This window comes from Haliotis asinina, chromosome 14 (genome assembly GCF_037392515.1).
Source record: "Haliotis asinina isolate JCU_RB_2024 chromosome 14, JCU_Hal_asi_v2, whole genome shotgun sequence".
Classification (NCBI taxonomy): domain Eukaryota; kingdom Metazoa; phylum Mollusca; class Gastropoda; order Lepetellida; family Haliotidae; genus Haliotis; species Haliotis asinina.
Window position 1 is genome coordinate 12909721 of NC_090293.1, and position 20081 is coordinate 12929801.

The window sequence follows — 20081 nt, forward strand, 5'->3', positions numbered from 1 at the left end:
CTACATGTTCTTGTGCCGCCGGTACTCAGAGATACTACTCCTCTCCGACACCATTTTCTGTTTACACAATTTAGGACTTTCCAATTTAACCCATATGTCTCTTGCATAATTTGCTGAAACATCTCTTCCAGCGAATTTCCTCCTCTTTGCAAAATCACACACTCCCGGCCTTACATGTGGATTGTATTCATTCCTGGGTATACCCTTATGATTTGCCCCAACAACCTTTGCAAGAATCCCTGTGATATGAGCATCCTCCATGTTCACATAGGGCATGTATTCTGCAGCTTCCAGGATCTGCATGGCCATGTTGGTTGGTAGAATATAGATATTGCCTTTCACATGAGGTGGATATACACGGAAAGGATAGGCATGATCACTCACCGCGTACTTCCCTGATGTGTGATGGATTTCATTGGTGAAATATGGACCGATGATCCTGTTGTTCCAGTCAGTTGACTGTAAACGTTCTACCAACCATGGGATGTGGACAAACGAATCCTCGTCATTTTTCATAATGAATTTGGTTCCAGGACAATGATCCTTTACCCACTTCAAACCAGACATAACTTTATAGGTAAGATTGAAATAACTTTCCTTAAAATTTGCCTGGACTATATCATGATTCTCTGAAGCTTCCTTCCGTAAGTCTGTATTTTCTGAAACATTTTCAGTTTCTCCGAAAAGAAACACAAGTCTGACAACAAATGATAAGGATGTACCTGCCCATGTGTTATTGTGTGTGAAGCTACCCCAGGTCTGACGTATCGAGTTCCTCCAATCTCTGTGTGAAGTCACTGACAGCACGAGGATAATTAAATCCGTCTGGCCATTAGAGCATACATCACTGGCTATTATAAACTTAAAATCCAATGGAGTAACTTTGTGTTCCCGACGTTTGAAAAATGCGGGGTTGTCTTTAGGATGATTCCAAGTTTGAACTTTTAATTTTGTTTTTGGTTTGGGTGGTATAATCTGCGTATTATTCGACTGTTTTCTGTCATGGTCGGATGTAACACTGCTTCCTGACAGTGTCACAGTTTGAGTCCAAATTGTAGGTAGATGTTTGTTGCTATGTTCAGGGTCTTCGCCTGATATGGGTCTTGTTCTGTAGTTGTGGACTCGGACTTGTATGAAGAAGTCTGAATATTTGAGGGCCACCAGAAGAGCAGCAACTGATACGCCCATGAGGGCCAGACAGCAAGCTTTCATCATCTTCGTAGCTAAGCGAGGAAACATAGCGATCTGTTTCGGTGATTTCTGAAAAGGGGACAGAACGAAATTTGATATTGTGAGTACATGGGGAGAGATACGCCACAAATTAAGCATAAGACACATTTAAAAGTCCGTTTGACTCAAAAGTGCACCGATGAATTGCATTCTAAACTAATAAATATAAAATACTCGATGAAGCGCTGATCATAATCAAAGCATGGGTTTACCCAGACCAAACCTGTGATTTTTTGTTTCAGAATTTATGGCCGAACAAACATTTGCTTAAAAACTATCATTAAAATATTTACACAGTTCACTATTTGTTACGGGGGATGAGTGCAGAATGGAACAGCCAGGTGTTCGAGAAAGGATGGAGACGGAACAGCAAAGTTACCACCCTTTCAGCCAAAATGTCTATAAACACGGATTTTATGAACTCTTTATCTACGGACTGTCTTATGCACCATCGGTAGAAACTACCAAGAGTTCAATGGTTTGAAAAGTAGCAAAATATTCTGAAAAGTCGCTTGGTTACTTCATGAACAAGTTATTGGTGAGTTTACAGTGTTTACAGGGTTTAGTTTTACGCCGCACACAGCCTGACCACTAGATCCCCTTAGTCGCCTCTTACGACAAGCATGAGTTTATGAAGATCGATATTCTACCCAAGACCTTAAAATTGTGGAAAGCCTTCCGCACGTATCATCTGATAAGGACGAGGTTTACCATGTTTCTTTAATTGCATGAACATATTAAAGACTTGCGACTTGTAGTGATGTCACTCGAAGAAAGTGTTCCTCGTAGTTAAAATTTCGTTAAAATAACTTCGAGACAATTATGTAATGTTGTTATTTTTCTTGTTCACTTTCAAAGCTATTGAAGGAAAGACGGCCTTGCGACCAGATAACAAATCTGTATTCAGTTCTCTCAGAACTTTTTCGCAAAAGGTTTCGGTAGATGATGACTTTAAGTGAGTGAGTTTAGTTTTACGCCGCACTCAGCAATATTCCAGCTATATGGCGGCGGTCTGAAATAATCGAGTCTGGGTGAGTGAGTTAATATTTAACGTCACATCGGCAATATCTCAGCCATATCGTGACGAGAACATTTAATACTAAAATGAAATATATGTGTATTATAAAACCTGTCAGCGAAGGACAGTAAAACAACTAGGATATCACAGAGTAGAATATAAAACTAGTATCTATACCTAAAACAATTTATCTATACAGGACAATACAAAGTAAAAACGGGCTATAGATTGCTAACAACTGAAGGTAGATCACCATACTAGGGACCATGGGGACTTACAGTACTTTTGCTACCTGCATGGACCCTAGCTGGATTTACATCATTCCCTCAGCCTTCAGCAATTTGTGAAATCTAGCCATACAATAAAAAGACACGTATTCTACGATTAAAAACCTGGAAATTTAGAATTGACTTTGACTGTTTGAGGACTTACGTACCCTCTCAGGAGGACAATAATTTTACAATACTTCAACCCCCTTTGAGGGTACAGCCACTTACAATTCTAGTTACAAATCTAAACAACCAATAATTAAAATACATCTATTTACAGAACACGTTTTTCAAAATTCTACCAAAAAATCAATTTCTTTTAAAAAACCAACGATTAAATGAGCATTAATGTTAGTAAAAGGATCCTTTACAGTTTTGACATTAAAATATTTATCCCTTGTTATGGAGAATTCGACACAGTCAAGCAGAATATGCTTGACCGTGACTCTCTCATCGCAAGGGATACAAAATGGAGGATCCTCATCTTTCAAAATATATGAACGAGTATATCTAGTATGGCCAATACGACATCGTCTTAAAATAACCTCTTCAAATCTGGACTGACAGCCCAAGTATGTGTAACCAATCTACGGTTTTATTTCGTGTAATTTATTTATACCTACTTGGGTGTCCCACTTCTTCTGCATCAGATCACGGATGTAAGTTCTAATGCTAGCTTTGTAATCAGTGTATGGAATAAGAAGTGGTGTCACAGTTTTGTTGAGTGCTGCCTTAGCAGCAAGATCAGCCATTGCGTTACCGGAAATGCCTACGTGGCTGAGTAACCAACAGAATACGATGTCGTATTGGCCAGTAGCAAGATTATTATACAATTCAATAATTTCTATTAAAAGTGGATGTTTACAAGAAATATTTTTAATCGCCTGAAGGCAAGAAAGAGAGTCTAAATAGATTATATACTGTTTACGTTTAGGGTGTCTTTGAATATATTTAAGAGCTGTTAATATGGCGTTTGCTTCTGCAGTAAAAATAGAACTGTTATCTGGAATTCTAGAAGATATTGTTCTGGATCCAATGACAGTGGCACAAGCTACTGCACCACCGTCCTTGGATCCATCTGTAAAGAAGGGTTTGTAATTGCTATATTTATGTTTTAATTGATGATATTCTTGTTTATATTGCAAGTCATTCGTTTCTGATTTTTTAAATGATGTTAATGTTAGGTCAACTAGTGGCCTAACCAATTGCCAAGGAGGAGAAGATAGAAGACGGGAATTCTGTGCCCAAGAGGTGGTACAAGAGAAGACTTTTTGTTATACAAATCCTCATAAGGCGGATTGAACACACAGTTATAGGCAGGGTTAGATTCATTAGAATATAATTTAGTAATGTATTGTAAAGACAATTTTATACGACGTTGAGTAAGAGATGGTTCATCGACCTCAACGTAGAGACTATCAATAGGTGAAGTTCTGAAAGACCCAAGACAAAGTCTTAAGTCTTGATGGTGGACACAGTCAAGACGTTTAAGGTTGCTTTTGCAGGCTCCACCGTATACGATGGAGCCATAATCGAGTTTCGAACGCACGAGTGATCGATATAGGTGCAAGAGGGTTGCTTGATCCCCTCCCCACTTGGAGTTGGAAACAACTTTCAACAAGTCAAGAGCCTTCAGGCATTTAGTTTTAAGGGACTTAATATGAGGCAGAAATGTTAAGTGAGAGTCAAAGATTAGGCCCAAGAACTTGGCCTCCTTTACAACTTTGATGAGAGTGCCATCTAGAGATAGTTCAGGGTTCGTATGTGGCTTATATTTTCTGCAAAAATGTATACAATTAGTTTTGGATTTAGACAATTTAAAGCCGTTTTCAAGACTCCATTTATTTATTTTGTTTAAGCACATCTGCAGTTGCCGTTCAATAGTATGCATGTTTTTCCCAGGACAAGAAATCTTAAAATCATCCACAAATAACGATCCATCAATTGAATCGTTTAAAACTTTTGATAAACTATTTATGTTTATGCTAAAAAGTGTAACGGACAAAATACTGCCTTGTGGAACACCCTGATCCTGGTTGTAATGATCAGACAGGGTAGAACCCACTCGAACTTGAAACTGTCTGTCATTTAAAAAGTTGGCTATAAATTTAGGTAAACGACCTCGCAAAGTCATGTAAATCTCTTAAAATACCATATTTCCAGGTTGTGTCATATGCTTTTTCGAGATCAAAAAAGATAGACACAGCATGTTGTTTATTAATTAGTGCATTTTTAACAAATGATTCTAAACGTACTAGGTGATCGACAGTACTTCTGTTTTTACGGAAACCACACAGTATATCAGTTATAAGGTTATTTGTTTCCGAGTACCAAACTAGTCGATTATTTATCATGCGTTCCATGGTCTTGCAAACACAGCTTGTTAACGAAATGGGACGATAATTGGATGGATCTGTATGATCACGTCCAGGTTTAGGTATTGGTACTACTATAGCGTCATGCCATGAAGAAGGAAATTTACCTGAAGTCCAAGTATCATCAAAAATACATAAGAGCGTCTCTAAACAGGACTCTGGTAAGTGCTTCAGGAGTTGATAATGTATGTTATCAGCTCCTGTAGCAGTGTCATGAGCTTGATCAAGGGCAGTATGGAGTTCATGAATAGAAAATGTTTCATTATAATCTTCCCCATTATCAGAATTGTTGTTAATAGTTTTCTTTTCTTGTTGTTTTTGATACTGCTGGAATTTGGGTACATAATTAGAGGAGGAAGAATGTTTAGCGAGAGTTTCACCCAGTGTATTTGCAATATCTGATTTATCTGTAAGTAACTGATCTCCATGTTTGATATGATGGATAGTAGATTTAGTCCCCTTACTTGTAATTTTCTGGACCATGTTCCATACCTTGGGCATGGGTGTCCGAGAATTTATTTTGGATACATAATTTTGCCAAGATTGGCGTTTGTTCTGTTTGAAAGTACGCCGTGCTTTAGCATTTAAAATTTTAAATGTATTTAAATTATGCACCATAGGATGGCGACGGAAATAATGTCCTGCTTTTTTCCTTGCCTTCCTAGCTTGTTTGCAGTCATCACTGAACCATGGTTTTCGAATATGTGGAACTGCAGAAGACTTTGGTATACACTCATCAGCTGTGGAGTTCAATTCATCAGAAAAACATTTAATAGCATCAGGAACGTCAATAAAACATTCGGGTTTAAGTTTTTCAGCACACTGTGTTTCATATAAAGCCCAGTTAGAATTTTAAAATTCCGTCTTGATGATGGAGGAACATCAGATGGAGTTACAGCTTTTAATATAGTAGGAAAATGGTCACTTCCACACAGGCTATCGTGGACTGACCATTCGAATTCATTTAGTAGTTCTGAATTTGTGAGTGACAAGTCGAGAGCAGAATAAGTCCCTGTCCCAGGGTGTAAATATGTGTTGGAACCATCATTATAAACACATAAATCATTGTCAGAACAAAAGTCCTCCAACAACTTACCTTTAGTGTTTGTAGTGTGTGGGTTGTGCCCATTTAAATCTCCCACTATAATACAGGGTTTCGGGAGCTGATCATATAGAGCTTGAAGATCGGTTTTGGCAAACACCGAAGACGGTGAAATATAAAGAGTAATTCTCGCTGCAACAGCCTGCATATTAGTATTAAGTGAAACGGGGCTTTGAATAACGTTTTGTCTGACTAGAATGGATGATCCGCCAGTGGCTCTATCACCCGGAGGTGCAAAACAATGATATGCATTAAAATGACGAAGGTCAAATGTATCTGTATGTTTTAAATATGTCTCTTGGAGACAGATCGCTGAAGGTGTAAAATCTTGGACTAATAGCTGTAATTCGTGTAAATTAGTCTTCAATCCTCTGCAGTTCTACTGTACAATATTATTGGAATAAACTATCTTTTGGGGGTATTTATTGGGGATCTACCCCGCACTCTTTTGGAGGGCGACAAGCTATGTGCCCTAGAATGGACGTTTTCAGAAACGTCCATGTCTTCAAGAGACCCGTACTTACTGAACAACTGAATTTTGTTCTGTGACCCTTTAGGAGCTCTGCCACTTTGTTGTTTTGAAGCATCAGACTTTGGGTTCGGTTTACTTTTCACTGTTTGTTGACTATCAGCTGTAGATTGAGACTTTGAGTGTGACTGAGATGCTGATTTGTGATCAGAAGAAGACTTTGAGGTATTAGGAAGTGATTCCTCAGTCTGTGATGATAAAGCAGTGTACAAATGCTGTGGAGAGTCGCAATTTACCCAAGTCAAGGTAGTTTGACAGCCTGTGGTTGATGTTGTTTTAGAAGTAGACCCCGATGATGTTTTTGCTACTGTAGCATAACTTTCTGAAAGTTCAGATCTCTTTACCAGTTTTTTGGCCTCAGAAAAGGAGATATTTTGTGTAAATTTTATTTTATTGATCTCCATTTGCTCTTTCCAAATTGGACACTGGTCGCCTGAGCAATTGGTGCGCTTTTTATAATCACTGTCACAATCTTCTGTTGTGTGTGTTTTCTCACCACAGTGAGCACACACAATAGACAATGTGCAAGTATTTACACCGTGTCCATATTTCTGACACTTAAAACACCTTAGCGGGTTGGGGATGTAGGTATCAACTGGAATGTTACAGTAGCCTGTCTTCACTGATTTGGGAGCATTAGGACATGAAAAAGTAAACAGATACGTGTTCGTTTTGATGGTTTCATAGTTTCTCCGAGTTGGAAAGCGCTTGACGTAGAGTACACCTTGATCCTTCATTTCAGATCCTATATCAAGTTCCGACATATCTTCAAACAATCGGTCTCGATCTCTAACGATACCTTTACTTGAGTTCAAAGTTTTGTGTGCAGAGACCGTGACCGGAATGCCCACGAAAGATTTTATGTTCAGCAAATTAGTTGTTTGTTGCTTTTTCCAGCACTCGACTAGCAGAGCACCTGAACGTAAGCGTCTAATGTTCTTCACATCCCTTGCAATACCCTCAATACCCTTGGATACAACAAAGGGGTTCAACTTCAAGGGTGTCTTGTCAATTACAATGAAACGTGGCCAATACTCAATCGATGCAGACGGTCTATGGTTAGTATCAAAAGGGTCAGTATCAAGTGGACGTTTTGGGTTTTTTTGTTGGGTTTTCATAAGCCATGGTTAGTTTAATTTGGTTCATCATCCGAGCTCCCCACCCACCACGGAGTATCACAAGGACAATGCTAAAGTAAGCGGGCCTCCAGCTTACAGCACCAAGGATACTCGGATGACATACTCCAGCAGAAGAATTAAAACATTAATAATTCTACCAGATTGGCCCATGAGCCACCGCCTTCTGGGCATACGACTCTAGGTAAAACATGAATTAGTAAAATTTGAAATTCACAGAAGATCCAAAAATCGGCCAAGACCTAATAATATACATGTTACTATTCTCAAAAGTTTGTGCCACATTACATACAGTAATGCTCAGGGCTTGGCGTGACCAGCCGATTGGTTAAACCGGGCCCATTCAACCTCCCGTCTAGGTGAAGTCAGGGCCGAAGTGGTGTGTTGAGCAATAGGAACACTGGTCTTTTCACCGACACAGGGCCGCAACCCACGGCAAACGGGTTGGTGGACCAAATATCCCCCCGGGTCTATTACGGGGGTGTCGGCGAGCTCTTAGCATTACCCAGCACCCACCACGAGGAGGTGGCTCGCCACGGGTGCCTAATCGAGTCTGGACCAGACAATCCAGTGATCAACAGCATAAGCATCAATTTGCGCAATTGGGAACCGATGACATGCGTCTACCTAGTGTAAGCGATGCCAGCGAGTCTGACCACCCGATCCCGTTAGTCGCTCTAATGGCAAGCATGGGTTGCTGAAGGCCTATTCTACCCCGGGACCTTCACGGGCGGATGACTTTAAAGGACAATTATACTCGAAAATATACCCTTGCTTCTTGCACTTTTAGCATATAAAGTATTTATGTAGTTGTTTGATAGTTTAAACGTACAAATATCTGAAGTAGCTAAATCATATTTTGCTATATATTGACACATATTTTGAACTTTTATCGACATTTCTATTTGTAACATATACACACCATGGCTCATGTCCCTAGTAACGTCGCCACTGGTGTTAATGAATAAATGAATGACGTCATATGTTTGTACAAGGCCCCTTTCTCGAAGTACGGGTACGGGTTTCTGGGTTCTTCATGCCCAGCGCGGTGTTGGAACCATCATGGTGTCTGGCAGTCAGCTGGCTTGATCTAATGTACCGTTCTCCACTGTCATGACTTGACGATTTCAAGAACATAATTATGCATTGTACAAAATATGTTGCATCTGTGAAATTATCTTCATGAAAATCACAAACAGACGCTCTTTATCTGCCTAGCCATCGTTGAATATTAAAATGTGTGCCCCTCTTATTCAATCCTTTGATGTCGAAAGAATATCCAAATTGCATCACGAACATAAACGCACTCTCCAGATTTATTTTATGTGTCAAGTTCCATCTTCCGTTAGGACATCCACATATTGCGAGAAAGGCATTTTTTTAAAACTACATGCACAGGAAATATTGTAATTTTTTTACAAGAAGTGATCACGGGTACTAATTTTATAACAAATCACCGATGATTATTGCAAAACATAGTTAGTGGCCCAAGATTCACTGTTACGACGTCAATTATGAAAAAAGTAAATTGTAATAACCCGAGACATAAATTGTAATAGAAACGTAAAATGTAATACTTGCAGCAAACTGTAATATCACTTGACGTAAATTGTAACAGAAACGTAAATTGTAATTAAAATGAACGTTAATAGTTATACTCAAATTATTTTCTAAAACACTTATGTAAATTGTAATAATTTTAATTGCGGTAACATGAAATAAATATTTTCTTAAATTGTAATAAAAGTTTTAATCATTCGTAAATACGCGTGTGTTCGTTTTTCGTTGTATTTCGCACATCATATTAACTAGTTAAGGCGATAACACACTAAAAAAATGATGGACGTTGTTCAAATTTAGTACCAAGCGAGATTCACCGACACCTGTCGAATTTAGTGACCTTGATATAATTTGCAAGGTCACAGCAAAACTATTTGCAAGAATTAGCAATTTAGTACCCAGGTGCATTGAGAGGATATGTGGACACCAACTGAATTCGGCGACCTTCAGATTGATAAATAAACTTATGGAAAATATAGTAACCGTAGTATCAAGCTATATGACGAAAAGTGATACTGCTCCTGATATATAACAGATATAAAGTCTCCAACTGTCCTCTGTATCATGTCTTTTTTTCGGCAAATATATGATATATATTTGATATGTTAACATATACAGAGGGAGAATTCTAACGGGTAAATCTAACACACCTACTGCTTGACAAGTATTAGATGAGCCACGATCTCACAAATGACCCCAGTTTGCATATATGGCAACGCCCTCCAGAACATTCTATTTGAAACAAGAGGGGAGCAGGTTGTCGTCTAAATATTGAAAAGTTTAATTTCCTCATGCAAATCGTGTTTGATTGTTATACCATAGGACTAGACACGTGTTAAGCAGAAGCGACATTGAGTTCACGCCACGGTCAGCATGTGCTGCCAGGGGTTTAGCATACGACGGTGGCTTGTTGAGACACAAACACACCTGTCAACACAAAATGCCGGCGGCGGCTCATTCTTATACTACTGAGGTAGTCCAAGGCCTGTTGATATAAGATAGGGATTATGTCGGCATGTTTACGATACATGTCACGTTAACCTAGCCGTCCCCTGATGTCATAAATGACGACAAAAGCAACTCAGACATTACCCAGATCTCAGGAGTGAGCGAGTGAGTCAACATTTACCGTCACATCGTCAGTTCTTCAAGCCACATCATATATCGTGACCAAGAAAGATGTACATTTATAAATGAATGAAAATGAAAAAATACTGAATGTACTTACTTGTCTGCAACGAAATATAAAGCACCTAGATTATCACTTACATACACGACTCAAACTGACTATAGTAACCAAATTTACTAATACACGTGTGATCCGGCAGCCGTATGAACACTGTTTGAAATGTACGTATCATCTGGATGCCAGATTTACACACCTTTAAAGAGATGTTAAAATAAATGAACATTCGACATTGCTTTTACATATATTTCACAGGTGTGTAAACCTGTCCATTGTTTTCACGTGTTTTCCAGCTAACATATACAAATACTGTAGATGTAGGACATGCATTTCATTACCTCTGAAATCTCTTACAACCAGGGTTAGGTAGTCAAGCCTGACTGTGATTCTTTCATCACACGGGATGCAAAACCGAGGAATGAATGATTGAATTCTGAGCCCTAGAGGTGGAACAAGAGACTTTGGTCATGCAGATTGTCATAAAAAGGGGTAAACACACACAGTTATAAGCAGGTTTGGACTCATTAGAATATAGTTTTGTGGCATATTGTAATGATAATTGGTACGGCTCTGTTTTAAAGATGGTTCATCAGCCTCGACATAAAGACTGTCAATAGGAGAAGTACGGAAAAATCCAAGAAAAAGTCTGAGACCCTGACGGTGAAAACTAGCCGTAATCTAGTTTGGAACGGATTAGTGTTCTATATAATTGGAGGAGGGTTATCTGACCCCAACTCCCCCACCCCACCCCACCCCACCACACACTTAGAACTGGCAAGAACTTTGAGTAAGCCTTCAGGCATATATTTTTCAAGCTGATGATAAAAAATTATACTTTAGCTTTTAGGAATTTAACTTCCTTAACAGCTTTTATAGGAGTCCCATCTGAAACTAAATGTAGGATCTTCTGAGGTCTATATTTTTTAAACTGTTTTTAAACATAATTGTAACTGCCTTTCAATAGCATTCACATTTTTCCTCGACATGAAATGTTAAAATCATTCCAAAAAAAGAGATCCACCAATGGAATCATTTAAAACCTTAGACTGTTGATTTTTAAACCGAACAATGTGACATAGGATAATGACAACAATATCGCCTTTTTCCTTGCTTGTTTCCAGTCATTGTCAAACAATGATTTACGAATGTTAGGGTTTGCAGGGGACTTTGGAATACACGCATCAGCAATGCCATGCAGTACATCAGAGAAACATTATATCGGATCTGAAACATTAATTAGAAGAGTAGGCGTTAATTTACATGGTCACAGCCACAGAGATCATCGTGGACTGACAAATCGAATTCAGAAAGTATAGTGAAATCAGAAATAGATGCAGCAAGAGACGAATAGGTTCCTGTTCCTGGGTGTAAATAGGTTTTAGAATTATCATTGCAAATACATAAATCGTTCTGTGAAATGCATTCTTCCAATGTCTCCCCTTTATTTTTGCATTAATACTTCCCCAAAACGGGTTATGTCCATTAAGGTCGCCTATGATGATACAACGCTTAGGAAGCTGATCATACAGCGCCTGAAGATCAGTTTGATGGAGATTAGAGGATAGGGGAATGTAAAGAGAACACAGAATAAAGTGAGTGAGTGAGTTAATGTTTAACGTCACATTGGCAATATCTCAGCCATATCGTGACGAGAACTTTAAATACTGAAGTGAAATATATGGATACTATAAAAACCTGTCAACGAAGGACAGTAAAACAACTAGAATATCACAATAAGAAATAAAACTAGCGTGAAAAGTTAAAACTAATATTCCTATTCAGACAAAACAATATAAAAACAGGCTATATAGATCACCAACAACTGAAGGTAGATCACCATACTAGGGGCCATGGGGACTTACAGTACTTCTGCTACCTGCATGGTCCCTAGCTGGATTTACATCATCCCCTCAGCTGCTGGTGATTGTATGCAAGATTAGCCACAAATTAAAATGACACATATTCTACGGCTAAGACAAAATGGAAGATCAAATTTGACTTCAAATGTTTTGGGACTTACGTACGCTCTCAGGAGGACAATAATTTTACAGTGCTTTAACCCCCCTCGAGGATACAGCCACTGACACTCTAAGTTACTAATTCAAACTTCCAAGCATAAAATATTTTTCTATTTACAATTCATTTAGCAAATCTAATTCTTTTAAAAATGCAATAATTAAATGAGAGCTAACAGAATTAAAAAGATCCTTCAAAGTTCGTGAATTAAAATATTTATCCCTTGTGATGGAATATTCAACACAGTCAAGCAGGACATGCTTGACTGTTATTCTTTCATCACAAGGGATACAAAACGGAGGATCTTCACCTTTTAGTAGATACTCGTGAGTATACCTCGTATGGCCAATGCGACATCGTCGCATAATGACCTCCTCAAATCTGGACTGACAACCCAAGTAAGTATAACCGATATAAGGTTTTATTTCATGTAATTTATTTATACCTACTTGAGTGTCCCACCTCTTCTGCATCAGATCGCGGATATACGTTCTAATGCAAGCTTTGTAATCTGAATATGGAAGAAGAAGTGGTGTCACAGATTTGGTGAGTGCTGCCTTGGCAGCAAGATCGGCCATCACATTCCCAGAAATACCTACGTGACTGGGTAACCAACAAAAGACGATGTCGTATTGGCCAGTAGCAAGAGTATTATACAGTTTCATAATTTCTATTAAAAGTGGATGTTTACAGGAAATATTTTTAATAGCTTGAAGACAAGAAAGAGAGTCGGAATATATTATATACTGTTTACGTTTAGGGTGTCTTTGAATATATTTAAGAGCTGTTAATATGGCGTTAGCTTCTGCTGTAAAAATAGAACTATTGTCTGGTAATCTAGAAGATATTGTTCTGGATCCAGTGACAGTGGCACAAGCAACTGCGCCACCGTCCTTGGACCCATCTGTAAATAAGGATTTGTAATTGTTATATGTATGTTTCAATTGATTATATTCTTGTTTATACTGTAATTCATTCGTTTCTGATTTTTTAAATATCGTTAATGTTAGGTCAACTTGTGGCCTAACCAACTGCCAAGAGGGAGAGGAAAGAAGACGGGAGGCAGCTATATTGTCCAGCGTAATACCAGCAGCAGCAATAAACGGCTTTATTCTGAGCCCAAGAGGTGGAACAAGAGAAGACTTTTTGCTATATAAATCCTCATAAAGAGGATTGAAGACACAGTTATATGCAGGGTTAGATTCGTTAGAGTATAGTTTTGTGACATATTGTAAAGATAATTTGATACGGCGTTGTGCAAGAGATGGTTCATCGGCCTCAACGTAAAGACTGTCAATTGGTGAAGTTCTGAAGGAACCAAGACAGAGTCTTAGACCTTGGTGATGGACAGAATCAAGAAGTTTAAGATTGCTTCTGCAGGCTCCACCATATACGATGGAGCCATAATCAAGTTTAGACCGTACAAGTGATCGATATAGATGGAGAAGGGTAGCTTGATCCCCTCCCCATTTCGAATTTGACACCACTTTCAATAGGTCAAGCGCCTTCAGGCATTTAGTTTTAAGTGATTTAATATGCGGTAAAAACGTTAAGTGTGAATCAAAGATTAGACCCAAGAATTTGGCTTCCTTCACAACTTTAATGGGCGTCCCATCTAGAGACAGTTCAGGGTCTTTATGAGGTTTGTATTTTCGACAAAAATGTATGCAGTTAGTTTTCGATTTAGAAAACTTAAAGCCGTTTTCAAGACACCATTTATTAATCCTGTTTAAACACAACTGCAATTGCCGTTCAATGGTATGCATATTTTTACCACGACAAGAAATATTAAAATCATCCACAAATAACGATCCATCAATTGAATCGTTTAAAACTTTAGATAAACTGTTGATCTTGATGCTAAAAAGAGTGACTGACAAAATACTGCCTTGTGGAACACCCTGATCCTGATTGTAATGATCAGACAGGGTAGAGCCCACGCGGACCTGGAATTGTCTGTTATTTAAAAACTTGGCAATAAATTCAGGCAAACGACCTCGCAACCCGAAGTCATGTAAATCTCGTAAAATGCCATATTTCCAAGTAGTGTCATATGCTTTTTCAAGATCAAAAAAGATAGACACTGCGTGTTGTTTGTTAATCAGTGCGTTTTTTACAAATGATTCTAAACGCACTAAGTGATCGACAGTACTTCTGTTTTTGCGGAAACCACATTGTATATCTGTGATAAGGTTATTAGTTTCCAAGTACCAAACAAGTCGATTATTTATCATGCGTTCCATGGTCTTGCAAACACAGCTTGTTAATGAAATCGGACGATAATTGGATGGATCCGTATGATCACGTCCAGGTTTCGGTATTGGTACTACTATGGCGTCACGCCATGACGGAGGAAAGTTACCCAATGTCCAAATATCATCAAAAATATTTAGGAGAGTTTCTAGGCAGGATTCTGGTAAGTGCTTCAGGAGTTGATAATGTATGTTATCAGCTCCAGTAGCAGTGTCATGAGCCTGATCAAGAGCAGTATGGAGTTCATGAATAGAAAACGTTTCATTATAATCTTCCCCATTATCCGAATTGAAATGAATAGTTTTCTTTTCTTCTTGTTTTTGATATTGCTGGAATTTTGGTACATAATTGGAAGAGGAAGAGTGTTGAGCAAGGGTTTCACCTAGTTTATTAGCAATATCTGATTTATCAGTAAGCAATTGATCTCCATGTTTAAGATGATGGACAGTAGATTTAGTACCTTTACCTTTGATTTTCTGGACCATGTTCCATACCTTGGACATGGGTGTCCGAGAATTTATTTTGGACACATAATTTTGCCAAGTTTGGCGTTTGTTCTGTTTAAAAGTACTCCGTGCTTTAGCATTTAAAATTTTAAATTTATTTAAATTATGTACCATAGGATGGCGACGGAAATAATGTTCTGCCTTTTTCCTTGCCTTCCTAGCTTGTTTGCACTCATCGTTGAACCATGGTTTTCTTATGTGTGGAACTACAGAGGAATTTGGTATACACTCATCAGCTATGGAATTCAGTTGATCAGAAAAAGATTTAATAGCATCAGGAACGTCAATAAAACGTTCAGGTGTAAGTTTTTCAGCACACAGTGTTTCATATAAAGGCCAGTTAGCCTTTTTAAAATTCCGTCTTGATGATGGAGGAACATCAGATGGAGTTACAGCTTTTAATATAGTAGGAAAATGGTCACTTCCACACAGGTCATCGTGGACGGACCATTCGAATTCATTTAATAGTTCTGAATTTGTCAATGACAAGTCGAGAGCAGAATAAGTCCCTGTACCAGGGTGTAAATATGTGTTGGAACCATCATTATAAATACATAAATCATTGTCAGAACAAAAGTCCTCCAACAATTTACCTTTAGCGTTAGTAGTTACACTACCCCAGAGAGGGTTGTGCCCATTCAGATCTCCCATTATAACACAGGGCTTCGGGAGTTGGTCATACAGAGCTTGAAGATCAGTTTTGGCAAACGTCAAAGACGGAGAGATATAGAGTGAGCATAATGTAAAAGCAACGTGCAAAGTTAGTCGTACTGCAACGGCCTGAAGATTAGTATTAAGTGAAACGGGGCTATGGATAATGTTGTCTTTGATTAGAATGGAAGATCCTCCCGTGGCCTTATCACCTGGAGGTGAAAAGCAATGATATACTTTGTAATGACGAAGATCGAAAGTATCTGTCTGTTTTAAATAAGTCTCCTGCAGACAGATCGCTGAAGGTGTAAAATCTTGGACTAATAGCTGTAATTCATGTAAGTTAGTCCTCAGTCCTCTGCAGTTCCACTGTATAATATTGTTGGAATAAACTATCTTTTGGGGGGATTTATTGGGGATCTACCCCGCACTCTTTTGGAGGGCGACAAGTTATGTGCCCTAGAATGGACGTTTTCAGAAACGTCCATGTCTTCAAGAGACCCATATTTGTTGAACAATTGAATTTTGTTTTGTGACCCTTTAGTAGCTCTGCCACTTTGGTGTTTTGAAGCATCAGGCTTAGGCCTAGGTTTGCTTTTAACAGTGTGTTGACTATCAGCTGTCGGATGAGGCTTTGAGTGTGACTGAGATGATGATGATTTGTGATCAGAAGATGACTTGGATGTACTAGGAAGTGATTCCTCAGTCTGTGATGATATAGCAGGGTATAACATCTGTGGAGAGTCGCAATTGACCCAAGTCAAGGTAGTTTGGCAGCCTGTTGATGTTTTTGTTCTTTTAGAGCTAGACTCAGATGGTGTTTTTGCTACTGTAGCATAACTTTCTTGAAGATCAGCTCTCTGTACCAGTTTTTTTGCCTCAGAAAAGGAGATATTTTGAGTAAATTTTATTCTGTTTATCTCCATTTGCTCTTTCCAAATAGGACACTGTTTAGAAAATGACGAATGATCGCCTGAGCAGTTGGTGCATTTTTTAAAATCACTGTCACAATCTTCTGTTGTGTGTGTTTTCTCACCACAGTGAGCACACACAACAGACAATGTGCAAGTGTTCACACCATGTCCATATTTTTGGCATTTAAAACACCGCAAAGGATTGGGGATGTACAAATCAACGTTAACATTGCAGTAACCTGCCCTGATTGATTTTGGTGCATTTGGTGCAGAGAATGAAAACAGGTACGTGTTAGTTGGAACAACCTCATTATTCTTCCGGCTTGAAAATCGTTTTACATCTAGCACTCCTTGATTCTTCATTTCTGATACAATGTCAAACTCAGTCATATCTGCAAATAGACGGTCTCGATCTCTTACAATACCTTTACTGGTGTTCAGAGTTCTATGTGCAGACACCTTAACCGGAACTCCAACAAACATTTCAGTGGACAGCAGATTGGTTGCTTGTTGTTTTCTATTACATTCAAGCAACAGAGATCCTGAACGCAAGCGTTTCACATCTTTAATTTCTCCTGCTATTCCGTGGATACCTTTTGATATAGCAAACGGATTCAGCTTTAATGGAGTTTGATCAAGAGTTTCAAGAAGTAGGAAACGAGGCCAATAATCAACGGATTTCGAAGGTCGCTGTTCATCATAATCAATGTCAAGTGGACGTTTCGTTTTTTTGTTTGGGGTTTGGTATTCCATGCTAAGTGGTAATGATTCGTCATCCGAGCTCCCCACCCACCACGGAGTATCACAAGGACAATGCTAAAAACAAGCGGATCTCCAGCTTGCAGCACCAAGGATACCCGGATGATATACTCCAGCAGAAAAATTAATAGATTAATAGTTCCACCAGATTGGCCCATGAGCCACCGCCTTCTGGGCATACGACTCTAGGCAAAAACATACATAACATGATGGGTTTGAACGAACAATTTCAAAATAGCCAAGCATGAAAAATCAAAGCAACAGTTTTATAAATTTTGAGCATTACATAGTTGTAGCTCAGGGCTTGGCGTGACCAGCCGATTGCTAGAACTGGGCCAGTTCTACCACCCGTCTAGGTGAAGTAAGGGCCGAAGTGGTGTGTTGAGCAATAGGAGCAAAATGGTTCAGTCTCTTACTGCTCTCAACCACCAGACTACCGTCCTCCACCGACACGGGACGCAACCCACGGCAAACAGGTTGCCCAATTTAGTCGCCTCTTACGACAAGCAATGGGGTGCTGTGGACACATTCTGTCCCGGGTCCACACGGGAGAAGAGCACTTAGCGTTACCCAGCACCCACCACGAGGAGGTGGCTCTTCATGGGTGCCTCACAGAATAAAGACAATGTGCAATGTTATACGCACAGCAACAGCTTGAAGTAGGGTATTTAGTGGAACTTGGCTCTGGATGACACTTTGTTTCATGAAGACTGGTGAGTCTCCAGTAGTTTTAAACATCTGGAGGTGAAAAGAAATTATATTAATTATACTGCCGGACATCCAAGTGATCGGTATTCTTCAGATACATTTCTTGAAGACATAATGTCTTGAATTAACAACGGTAAGTCATTTAGATTATTCTTAAGTCCTCTACGGTTCCACTGAATAATGTTTGAGGAGCTATTCATGGGGCTCGATGATCTATACAGGGGTGCAGGTCCACTCTCATACACTTGATGTGAAAGGAGAACCTCCATATCAGAATGGAGATATTATCTCACACGGACGTTTTCTCAAATTTCAGTTACCCTACTAGGCCGTGAGCCAGACAATCTTTCGGTACCACTCAGAGGGACCAAACACTTTTATGTGTTCTCTACAGATCAAAAAAGTATGGTGGCCATGTCAGTTTGGTAGCTCAAACTCAGAACGAGGCTAAATCCAAAACGAAAGCCCCCAAAAGTACAATTTTCAAACAAATATCTTGAAACTGAATATCCAACTTCACAGGCAACAGATTTTGAGTTGCCAAACTGGCATGGTCATCATACTTTTTTTATATACAGAGACATAACGGAATATAAAAACCACTAAAACTTTTAGTCCCTCTTCGTGACGGTCAGTTTTCAGTCATGGCCAATACGGAATATACTGTGCACTATTTTGTCTCCATCGGCTGGGTAGCTTAAGAAAATGCAGATGCAGGAATCATCTTCAATCACATTCCACAAACATCAGACAAAGGCTTAAATGCCAAGTATATTTATTGGTATCTTGCCAAACTCTGTCCTCTCTCAACCCAGTGTAACCAGAATGCTCTGGTCACCACGCCAGGTAGCCAAATTCAGCCATCCCATGTCTTTACGCATATTTTCTAATAGACATAATTATATAGAAATTGATTTTTACGGGTGAGGAAAGAGTGTGTGAAAACATGTAAAAAGTATCTGCGCCGGCTGAGATTATCATTAAAAAATCATGTGTACGTTTAACAACCACTTATCATTAAGTGAAACCGAAGCATTACACAAAGGCCATATTCCCACACAGTGTGGCATCACCATTTCCTAGAGTTCCAAATGTGTAAACACCGAAAGTCTGTTCAAACTTAAAGGAAATATCCTTTGTGTTTTACCATGAAGCCTCAGTCAAAGTCACAAGGAAGTATGGTTTGTCTTTAGTTTACTCTTCAATGTACATCAGCTCGCATGTACCTATATATGCATTGTATACCTCATCTGGGAACATTTGGTTTCCTTTTACTTTCTCAGTTCCTTTCCATTATTACTTTTCTTATTATTATTTTCTTTTTCTCTCTTTCTTTCTTACTTTCTTTTTTATAAAAAAAAAAGAAACACTACAACAATATCATTTTGTCTATTGGTATGCATGATGTGTGTATGCGGTGCATTTGTGATGTATCGTGAGATATATAAACAGGTACAAGTTATCTGTGTTTTATAATTGTACCTGGTACATGTGTCGATTTGTGTTATATATGTTCCATGTACATGTTACGTATGTATAGGTGCAGTGTATAGTGGAATAAATGCACATGGTATATATGTTTGAATTATATAATGTACGGGGTATATATATGTATGGCGTTATGCGTGCATAGAGGATACCAGAATGTGTTGCATTGTTTATACGGGGTATATATGACGCATTGTGTAATTCAGGTGCAAGGCATATGGTTTTATGCATGTACAAAATATATATGATATATGATGTTATGCATGAACGGGTATATATGTCATATTGTGCATTGCACAGTCTATATATGCTGTTTTATATTATGTATATAACGAAACTTAAGTTATTTGTTTCGCAAAAAAATAATAAAAACACTACGGG

The 20081-nt window shown here is 38.7% G+C and overlaps 1 protein-coding gene across 1 annotated transcript; it reads right to left on the reverse strand.

Moving 5' to 3' along the window:
- LOC137261932 (beta-1,3-galactosyltransferase 5-like) lies at positions 1–1215 on the reverse strand. Its single transcript, XM_067799745.1, has one exon. The coding sequence runs from the start codon at positions 1213–1215 to the stop codon at positions 1–3; it is 1215 nt and encodes a 404-aa protein (XP_067655846.1).
- Between the last annotated feature and the right edge of the window lie 18866 nt (positions 1216–20081).

Excerpts from the sequence above, each read along its gene's own strand:
- LOC137261932 (XM_067799745.1), bottom strand. The coding sequence starts at position 1,215 with ATGATGAAAGCTTGCTGTCTGGCCCTCATGGGCGTATCAGTTGCTGCT.